The 10,601-nt window shown below is 40.7% G+C and overlaps 2 protein-coding genes across 3 annotated transcripts; both read left to right on the top strand.

The window, feature by feature from the left end:
- Nucleotides 1-1,566: 1,566 nt before the first annotated feature.
- LOC306877101 (uncharacterized protein) lies at nt 1,567-3,280 on the top strand (the record flags this gene model as incomplete). Its single annotated transcript, XM_079428638.1, has 2 exons — nt 1,567-1,575; nt 2,339-3,280. 2 exons carry the CDS (start codon nt 1,567-1,569, stop codon nt 3,278-3,280), a joined length of 951 nt encoding a protein of 316 aa, XP_079284764.1.
- A 911-nt stretch (nt 3,281-4,191) lies between these two features.
- On the top strand, nt 4,192-9,875 carry LOC306880553 (TAF6-like RNA polymerase II p300/CBP-associated factor-associated factor 65 kDa subunit 6L). 2 transcript variants are annotated; one of them, XM_079434153.1, is made up of 12 exons: nt 4,192-4,330; nt 4,473-4,638; nt 5,000-5,086; nt 5,177-5,327; nt 5,403-5,453; nt 5,588-5,682; nt 6,264-6,338; nt 6,448-6,668; nt 6,814-6,946; nt 7,036-7,164; nt 7,423-7,919; nt 8,801-9,875. In XM_079434153.1, the coding sequence occupies exons 2-12, from the start codon at nt 4,492-4,494 to the stop codon at nt 9,132-9,134; spliced, it is 1,920 nt and encodes a 639-aa protein (XP_079290279.1). In that variant the 5' UTR covers nt 4,192-4,330; nt 4,473-4,491; the 3' UTR covers nt 9,135-9,875. The 2 variants fall into 2 exon arrangements, with proteins under 2 accessions (XP_079290279.1, XP_079290280.1); XM_079434154.1 differs by having other exon boundaries at nt 4,192-4,638; nt 8,801-9,808.
- The last annotated feature ends 726 nt before the right edge of the window (nt 9,876-10,601 follow it).

Genomic DNA, 10,601 nt, shown 5'->3' with positions numbered 1-10,601 from the left:
ATACACACACTATATTGCCAAAAGCATTGGGTCACCCCCTTCTAATGAACATGTTTGACTACTTTAGTAATCTATGAGTACAAATCTTAATGTTAAAGCATATAATGATATTCTAGGGAATTGTGTGCTTCTAATTATATAGCAATAGTTTGGACAGGACCCTTTTCTATTCTAACATGACAGTGCCTCTGTGTATAAGACACTAGGGCTGGGTAAAAAATATCGATTCTCCGATTTTAATCGATCTGCAGTTTAACGCAACGATATGAATCGATTCTTAATGCGCGTGCTTCACGTAAGAGGATATGAATATTCACCTCTCGTCCTGAAGGTGTCACCATCTTTCGAATTGCTCCACTAAAAAAAACAACTGTGTGCACCCTATTATTAATGTAGATGTGTATTTCAGTAATAAACTTAAGTAGGAGAGTTTCAGTTACCAGCATTTATATCAAAATATGGATCCCATGTCTGCAAAACTAACATTTTAAATGAAATATTGATAGCTAATCGATATCGAATCGAATCGCAGAATTGGTCACAATACCCAGCCCTATAAGACACGGTTCAAAAAGACATGATTGATTAAGTCAGTGTGGAAGAACTTGACTGGTTTGCAGAAAGCCTGATCCCAGCTGAACTCCTCTGGTGTGACTTTAAATGCAGACCTTGAGCCAAAAACTCATCACCAAACACCAATGACTTGTACAGACACTATAAGGACAAAGGTGTTGGGACACCCCCTTCTTTAGAACAGAAAAAGGCACTAACAAAACTGTGGCAACAAAGATGGAAACATAATTCATGAATTTAAACATTGTATTTCCATCTCTGTTGCAACAGTTTTGGACGTGTCTAAAATGACAGTACCCTTATGTACAAGTCATTGGTGTTTGGTGATGAGTTTAAAAAAATAGTATAGCTATAGCTAATAAACTCTGAAAATATCTGCTGTCAAAATTTGGTTGTTTCATTTTAAAGTCAGTGGCCTAATTTAAGATTGTAATGGCCCATTGCTTGTTTGCGGGAAATGTATATCCTCATCTCAAGCCTTACAGTAAGCATCTGCACTTCACAGACAGACGCTCAATTAACACGCGGTAATTGATACAGGATGGGCCTGTGTGTATTCGTAGTTCGCCCTTTGAAGTCTGCTAACAAGCTACTTGTCAAATGTTTATTCCGGTAGAACCTACAAGGCAGCGGCAATATCCCGATTTGATCAAATTCATAACACCCACAGCAGACAAACCCATCATCACTTCAGACTAGGTCCAAATTAGATTGACTGTCACCTAAACCAAACCTGATTGTCTGATTCGAACGCCCACGCGTCACAGCTGATTCATATTTTAAAGAGGACGCGGGAACGCAATCCGGGTCAGCTTTAAAACAACAGGGCGAACAGTTGTCGATGCGTGGGATTTGCCAGGTACAGGGTGTAGTCCGCGTCTTTTATCTGGAATAGGGCAACGGAGTCAAGCGTTTGTCCGGAGTTCTGTGTGGTTTTGTTGCACAAATAAAACCCCGTTCTTTTGAGCTGCTGTGAGTTTTGAGAAGTCGAAAATGTTTGAGGTAAGCTGTTTTTGTCTTGTCTTACACTTCAAACTTTTATTTGCACCATCCTTGTTTAATTACTAAAAATGTTTCCATAAAGTACTATGTAAGGGTGCGTTTTCTTTTTTTCACTGAAGTGTTGCCATTTTCTAGTAACTTAAAATTGTAAAATGCATTAAGTCTACGTTTTAAATTTAACTACAAAATTGTGAAATCTAGGCCATATTGTGACATTTGCTAGTGACTTCTATGCAATGGTAAATGCTAAAATGTACCTGGCATGTAGGCTATATTATAGTTATTGGCTTTGGGTAAGTGTCTGAAACTAATATTTACTGAAGTGGTAAAGCTTTAAAATTAGTTTTTTGGATTTACCTAAAACTAAATTTTACTGTGGCTTCTAGTCAATGGTGAAATGCATGCATTTTAAAATAACTGGCTCTAGTCAATAAGCATGGTTTCTAGGCAGTGTACTAGAAATGGTTATCACAAATATAGTTTACTATGGTTTAGGCCAGGGGTGTCAAACTTAGTTCCTGGAGGGCCAGAGCCTGCAGAGTTTAGATGCGACCCTAACTAAACACACCTGAGCCGACTAATAAAGTCCCTCAGGCTCAATTGAAGACCGTCTAGTATTGGAGTAGGGTTGGAACAAAACTCTGCAGGGCTATGGTCCTCCAGGAACTGAGTTTGACACCCCTGATTTAGACTGTGGTAAAGTGCAGAAATGTATACTACCTTGAGTAGGTAAATTTTTAAAGGTTTTTTTTTTTTTTTTCAGACCAGTCAAGATCAGTTTCTGTTCCCCACTGAAGGCCGGAATGAGGCTTTCTTCTCTGAGGAGGGTTTAGGCAGTGGGAGCTTGTCTCTTGCCGAGGCCTTGCTTCCCCTGGTTGAGTCCCCATCGCCCCCGATGTCGCCCTGGCTCTGCTCCACCCGCTACAAGACAGAACTGTGCAGCCGCTATGCTGAGACGGGTACCTGCAAGTATGCCGAACGCTGCCAGTTCGCCCACGGCCTCCACGATCTCCACATACCCTCCCGTCACCCCAAGTACAAAACCGAGCTGTGCCGTACCTACCACACCGCTGGCTACTGCGTCTATGGCACGCGGTGTCTCTTCGTGCACAGTCTTAAAGAGCAGAGGCCTGTCCGTCAACGGCGCAGGAATGTGCCTTGCCGTACCTTTCGTGCGTTTGGGGTTTGCCCCTTCGGTACCAGATGCCACTTCCTGCATGTTGAGGGTGGTTCTGAATCCGATGGTGGAGAGGAAGAGCGAACCTGGCAACCTATGTCACAGTCCCAAGAGTGGAAGCCTCGTGGTGCCCTCTGTCGCACCTTCAGTGCTTTCGGTTTCTGTCTCTATGGCACCCGTTGTCGGTTCCATCATGGGCTTCCCAACTCGATCAAAGGTGTCAACTCGACCCACACATCCTGGCCTCATCAGATGACCAATGGGGGATCTCTTTCGCCCGCCTCAGACACGTGCTCTTCATCTCCACCGTCCTCGTCCCCTCTGTCTGCATTGGCTTCGCCGGTGTACCCTGACGGTTCTGGTCCAGTCACACCACCGTCAGTAGAAGCTGTAGCCAACAACGCTTTCACCTTCAGCAGCCAACATCTGAATGACCTTCTGCTCCCCCTGGCCCTTCGGCTCCAGCAGCTGGAGAACGCTGCCAATGCTGGTCCTAAAGATGCTCTGGATAAGCCACTGGTGTCATGAAGTCTGGCAGGATGATGCCAGAAGCTAACCGCTATAAGCTTTAACTGTGACTGTGTACTGTGCCGAATTTTATATTTAACCTCGTTTTTATTTAGTAGTTGTGTACAGTGTCTCTTTGCGACTTGTTTTTAACTGCCTTTTGAGACCGACTCTCAAACGTTTGGTTTTTCTTAATTCAAGTCTGTCTTGTACTTCCAAGGCCACTTATTTTTGACAGACTGATTAAAGCCCCTTAAGTGTAAATTGAGACTTTTTTTTTTACTGGTGTATATGAAGGATTTGATTATGTATGTTTCTAACTTATGGATTTTTAAACTAAATGATCTTTTAAATTATTTTAGAAACATCAGCATCCTTTGCTCTCAATAAAACCTCCTAAAAGGATTTGATGTGTGGGTTGTTTTTGTGTGACTGACTCTTGATATAATTGTTCTTAAGGTAAACTACATTTGGCGAAATGTAACCCTGATATTGCCAGAGGCCATGTCAGATTGAAATGGTGACCTCAAACTTTAATGCTTCTTGAGATTTTAGCCTGGACTTCAAAAATAGTCGAAGCCGCAGTTTTTTTTTTTTTTTTTTTTTTTTTTTCTGGTCAGGAAATCTATTTTTGATATGTTTTTAAGGCTGTTTTTGCGACCCCTTTTACACCGCAGGAACAACTTGTCAATGTTGATACAAAAACCTAGTCTAAAATGGTTTTTATCCACTACCAGAGTATTTTTGGATTCTAGCCCAACAATGAAGAAAAACAAGTTGGCGAAAAATAATTATATCTGTACTTTTTCTTTAATGTCTTTTGTTTACTAAATGTAAACCGTAAACGATCGCTTAATGAACCGATTCGAATCACTAAAATGAGTCTTGAAGTCCCTGACGCAGAATACATGCGCATGCGCGGAGCTTAAGCCAATCAGGCGCGTCCCACAACAAGTTCACCAGTATATTGTATGAACAGTCTGGCGAGCTTAGCTGCTTGTGCTAATATACGCATATAACGCTAGTTAAATGTAATTTGTATATATGAACTGATACGTCGTCAATAGGAAGGTATGGTGCATGATTTTTTTTTGCCCCATTTTTGATTACATGCGTGCTAAGGGAAGTCTAGCGATAAGAGTTGAAAAGAGGCTGATGCCGCGCAGCCTTGTCGCTTTAGCTCTTTAATGTAACTTACTGCTTCCTTATTTAGTGATCTCACTAACGTAAAGATGACAGAGAGGGAGGAACGGCGCTTCGCTGAGGTGCCCCGGGAATCCATCAAACTAATGGCCGAGAGCACCGGAGTGGAGCTCAGCGAGGATGTGGCAGCTCTGCTGGCCGAGGATGTGTGCTACCGCCTCAGAGAGGCAACACAGGTCACATACGACTAAATGATTTCATCTTATTATAATTACATGCATTGCGTGCTACTATATGGCTGTGTGTTATTGTTCCCTGCAAGCGGTTCTGATGGGGTCTACTGTCTCAGCAAGGCCATTCAAGTTAAAGTTGTGCTGATGGATGCTACTGCATAAGAGATGCATGCTCACGCACCTGTTAATTACTTTAAAGCTGTACTGATTTGTGCTACTGTCTTAAAATATTTCCAGCTGAAGCTTTTTTTTTTTTTTGCATGCATGTTTTTTATTCCTTTAAAGCATTTGTAAAGAAAACTTTGTAAAGTCTCAAACATTTTGCCATAAAGTCAGTATATTTCATCTTTTTGTTCCACTACAGAACAGCTCACAGTTCATGAGACATGCGAAGAGAAGGAAGCTGAGCGTGGAAGACTTCAATAGAGCGCTACGGTGGAGCAATACTGAGGTATATATTTGTCTTTCTGTTTGAAAGCGTTTTATAATGTTACACTTCAGCATTTGGTGAACAGCATTACACCTGCTGCATGTTTTCTAGACCATTTGCGGCTATGGTGCACAAGATGCCCTTCCGTTCCGTCCATTAAAGGAAGGAGAGCTTTTCTTTGTAGAGGATCGGGAGATAAATCTGGTGGAGTTGGCACTTGCTACTAACATCCCCAAAGGCTGTGCAGAGACGATGGTTCGAGGTATGATAGGCATCATTAGTGTAATGTATCCAAGTTTGTGCAACAAAAGACATTTCTGTTTTGTTTTAATGGCAGTGCACGTGTCATATCTTGATGGAAAAGGCAATCTGGAACCTCAAGGCACAGGTAAACCTCCAATATTTTATTTTCTCTTTATTTTAATTGATTTACCTGGTAAAATAAACTAAATAACATGTTGTAAGTATCCAATAGTTCACCCAGCTCTATGCTTTGTTGGATTACTTGTGTTGTCTTGCTAGTGCCCACTGCTGTTCAGTCTCTATCAGAGGATCTGCTGAAGTATTACCAGCAAATAACACGAGCCATTTTAGGAGAGGACCCACATCTCATGAAGGTACTTGCATTATCTTTCAAAAGTTTGGGGTCAGTAAGATTGTTTTTTAGTCATAGTACTTATAAATCATACTCCGCAAGGATGCATTAATTTGATCAGAAGTGAGAATAAAGACATTGTCTACACATTTGAACTTTCTATTCATCAGAGCATCTTGAAAAAATGTAACACGGTTTCCACAAAATATTAAGGAGCTTAACTGTTTTCAAAATTGATATTAATAAGAAATGTTTCTTGAGCAGCAAATCAGAATATTAGAATGACTTCTGAAAGATCTTTTGACACTGAAGACTGGAGTAACGGCTGTTGAAAATCAGCTTTGCAATACCAGAGATAAATATATCAAAATAAAAATATTCTAAATTATAAATTGTATTTTCACAATATTACAGTTTTTACTGTATTTGTAATCTTCTGTAGCCCTGGTGAGCATAAGAGATGGCATTTAAAACATTACCTTTTTTTTTTTTTTTTTTTTTAATCATACTATCCCAAAACCTTTTAACTGTAGTGTATTTATTTTTTTAATGTGTCTAGTGTTTTCTCTTGCTAGTATAATAATGTTTTTCTTTTTCCATCAGGTGGCTTTGCTAGACCTCCAGTCCAATTCAAAGATCGCTGCCCTCCTGCCTTACTTCGTTTACGTCATCAGTGGGGTTTGTCCTTGTCATACAAAATCAAATATTTCCCTATATAATAATGACCTTTTTTTGTGAAAATGTGCATAATGTATTATTCATAATGTATTTCTTTCCTCCTTCTTAGGTAAAGTCTGTAAGTCATGATCTGGACCAGTTAAACAGACTCCTACACATGGTGAAGAGTTTGGTGCAGAACCCGTACCTGTACCTGGGCTCTTACGTGCGCAGTCTGGTGTCCAGTGTCATGTACTGCATCCTGGAACCTCTGGCTGCCTCCATCAACCCCCTCAATGACCACTGGACCCTGAGAGACTATGCAGCTCTTCTGCTCAGCCACATCTTCTGGTATTTCTTTAGCATCCTACAGTAAAGTAATACTTGTTAAATGATGAACTCTTATAGTGAGTGCTCTGGCAAGCTGAAACTTTAATCAATCGATCCAGTTCAAACACTAGTCTGACTGATTGTTTTTTCTCGTGTTGACTTGTAGGACACATGGTGATCTTGTGAGTGGGCTGTACCATCAGATCCTTCTGTCTCTGCAGAAGGTTCTCTCTGATCCGGTTAGACCTCTCTGTTCCCACTATGGAGCTGTAGTGGGTCTGCATGCTCTCGGCTGGAAGGTAAACACAGACAGCACAACACCCACAGACACATATGCTTTTTACTACTAAATGTCACACTTTTTGTGTACACCTGTTTTTTGACCCAGGCTGTTGAATGTGTGCTGTATCCTCACCTCCCTGCCTATTGGGCGAATCTACAAGCTGTGTTAGATGATTACTCTGTGTCCAACGCTCAGGTGAAAGCAGACGGCCACAAAGTCTATGGAGCCATTTTGGTAAGTACTGTATTTTAGACAATGACTGTGGTGCATACGTTTCTTTTCAGGATGCTGATATAAAAACATGGTGATATTTTGAAACATGATCTGCATATATTTATTGAATTAAATTGCAGTGTTTAAAAGCTATATTGAGATTTCATTTTCATTTTGATTAATCGCACTACCTTCCATCCAACAGTTCATTAGCTCAGCCTAAATGTCTCTTATCTAAACCTCTAAAGTCAAGTGACCACTTTACTTTCCTCCCTGAAGGTGGCGGTAGAGCGTTTGCTGAAGATGAAGGCCCTCAGTCTGACCTTGGCAGCAGAAGGAAGCGGTGCTGGTCTACCAGGCACTACCACAGGGGCTGTTGGCTTCAGAGAAAACTCACCTGGCCTCAGCCCGCCTCCTGAACCACTTTCAGAACCCCCTCTTGGCATTGCAAGCCATCTCCAAGCAGGTGGAGCTGGCTGCCCATGGGAAGAGTGGACTCCTGTATCTCTTCCTGCCATGTACTGTGAACTCTACTCCTTTTTTGGAGACAGTCTGGCTGTACGCTTCAGCACTGACCCGCCACTAGGTGGCACCCCACCTCCAGGTCCCTGCCAACCACTAGAGGGCAGGAAAGAGCAAGCGAGCAGTGCCCCCAATCTTGAAAACACACGGAAAATGCCCCAGCTAACTGCCAGTATGAATATAAGCCCAAGACAAGATGGAAGCCCTCGTATGGAACCACAACCACCCAGTCTGGCTGCTACCGTCCCAGGGAGGTAGGAGTTGAACAACATCCTAGTAATTAGGTATATAGGGGAATTGATTGAAGCAATAATCAAAATTCAGTCTTCTTTTCTCGCAGTTTGGAGTTTTTGTCAGAATTGTCAGAAGTCAGAATTGCGAGAGATAACATTACAATTCTGAGAAAAAGACAGAATTGAAAAATTATGAGAAAAGTCAGAATTCTGAGAAAATGTCAATTTTTTTCATAGTGGAAACTAAAAAACTTGTGCACTGTGAATTGTCAGATGTAAACTCAGAATTCAGATTTTTTTTATTTCGCAATTTTGAGCAAAGAATTGCTAGAGATAAAGTCTGAATTGTGAGATGAAAAATTGCATTTTATCATGTGGTGGGAAAAAAGCTTCCATAGATTGTTAAAGATATCTTTAAATACATACCTACTCTGAGAGATGGTGTATGCTTTTGTTGAAGCCAGCATTATTTCAGCTCATTTTTACAATAATTATTTAAAAGAGCAATTCCTAGTGAAAAACTACATTACCAATGATTCTGCAAAGAAATCTCAGATTTGCTCTCTCTCTCATTCAAGCCATTTAGTCTTGTACCTTTGTCTTTTTGTCCAATTTTCAAACTCTGTTTGGCTTTAAATTGAAGTTTGATATATTGCGGTTCACCGCTTGACTGATTGACTCATGACTTTAACAAAGACTTTTTTTAAATCCCTATGGGGAAAATGAATGAGAAAAAATGATACTGACCCAAACCTACATTAGCAAGTCTTGCCATTTAAAACTGTCCAAAATGTTCAGGGAAAGAACTAAAGTCAATTCACATTATGATTGATGATCACATTTTATTGTTTTGTGTTGAATGCATTTCTCACTGGTGGTCTCTTTTTGTCCCATGTCTGCAGATCTCTTGCCCGCTCCTCCTCATCTTCCGTCTCACGTTCCAGGTCATCTTTGTCACGTCCTGGCCGTTCAAACAGCCAATCCCGAGACATTTTCCCTAAAGCCCGCTTCCCGCTGCCTCAGGCTGGACCTCCTGCTTTCTCTTTCATCATTGGCGGGCGGCAGATGGGGCGACGCTGTCAGGGACGGCGCTTCCAGACTAGCTTTACTCCAACTCCACCTCTTACTACCCTCCCACCTCGTGTTTACGCCCACAAGCTACCTGTCATAGGGAGAGTCAGCAAACCTGTGCGCCGCTGGACGTGTTCCCATTACTCGCTTCACCTGCCGCTTTAAAAACCATGAACGATGTATGTGACGTTTAGAGAGACGTGACCACAATGGCATCTCATCATATGGCTGCGTCTTAGTAATTACAGATGAACAATTCTATATGCTCTATGCAAACAAGGCAAGTATTATAGTGAGGAAATCATTTTGAATGAACACCCAGGATTTTTATGCTATAAATTCGGATCAGTAGAGTCAACTTTGAATTCTCTTATTATTTCTGTATGTACTATTGATAGTATAATAGAACCTGACACCAAATAGAGTTTATATTTAAAGTTCTTACAGCAGGATGAAGCTGAACAGATACTTCTATACTTTTGCTTTTATTAGCGTATTTACGTATGAGAGAATGTCCTTTTTTATTAACATGTTTAATTTTTTTTGTAATGATGTAGACATGTAAAAAATAAATATATTATGTAATGTTCTCGTATGATATTTTATTATTTTGTATTTAAACTGCCAGGTCTGTGTATAATGCCAATGATTTACATTTTTTTAGGCCTGGTAATAAGCTGCATGTCAAATCTAAACAGTCATTCCCATGACCCACTTCAATACATTTAGCTAAAACAGTGCTTAATGCATTAATCTGTAATTATTCTTGTTAAAAAAAAATGTTTTTAATAAAAAAGATGTATTTGCATTGCAACATGCATTGCATTGCATTTTAATTCATCTAAAGCATTCTTTTTAAAGGGACAATTTATCAGTTTGTTTTCTTTTATTAAATACAAAAGAAGTTAACTGGGCCCTAGAATGTTTTCTTATTCCTGTACAATGATAGAAAATAGAAAGAAAAATGCCTTCATGAAGTACCAAGTTTGAGTTAGAGAGTCAGACTTGTAACCCGAAGGTCGCAGGTTCGAGTCTCGGGACGGCAGGGATTGTAGGTGGGGGGAGTGAATGTCCAGCGCTCTCTCCACCCTCAATACCACGACTGAGGTGACCCTTGAGCAAGGCACCGAACCCCCAACTGCTCCCCGGGTGCTGCAGCATTGGCTGCCCACTGCTCCGTGTGTGTGTGTGTGTGTGTTCACTGCTGTGTGTGTGCACTTGGATGGGTTAAATGCAGAGCACAAATTCCAAGTATGGAACACCATACTTGGCCACACGTCCTTTCCAACCTAACCTAAGCACAAATGTGAATAAGAGAGTGATGGTGGGACAATTCTCAGTGATTAATTTCAGTCTGTACACCACAAAGCTATTGTATGGCTCCAGAAGACTTGGAACATAAAGCATGAATCCTTTTATGGTAATTTTAAGATGCTTGTTGTTCTTTTAGGAGTTTTACTGTTCCTGTTTACTGTTCCCGTTTACTGTTTGTATCCTTTCCGTACATTCTTCAACATTTAAAATTTTTAGAAAATGAGAAAATCTCATGGTTTTGGAGCAACATGAGGGTGAGTAGATGTCAGATGTGTAAAATATTCCTTTAGCCTAAAGCTCTGACAACTGCACTAAAGC

The sequence above is a fragment of the Barbus barbus genome (assembly GCF_936440315.1).
Source record: "Barbus barbus genome assembly, chromosome: 2".
Classification (NCBI taxonomy): Eukaryota; Metazoa; Chordata; class Actinopteri; order Cypriniformes; family Cyprinidae; genus Barbus; species Barbus barbus.
This window is presented reverse-complemented; position numbering and strand designations above follow the sequence as displayed.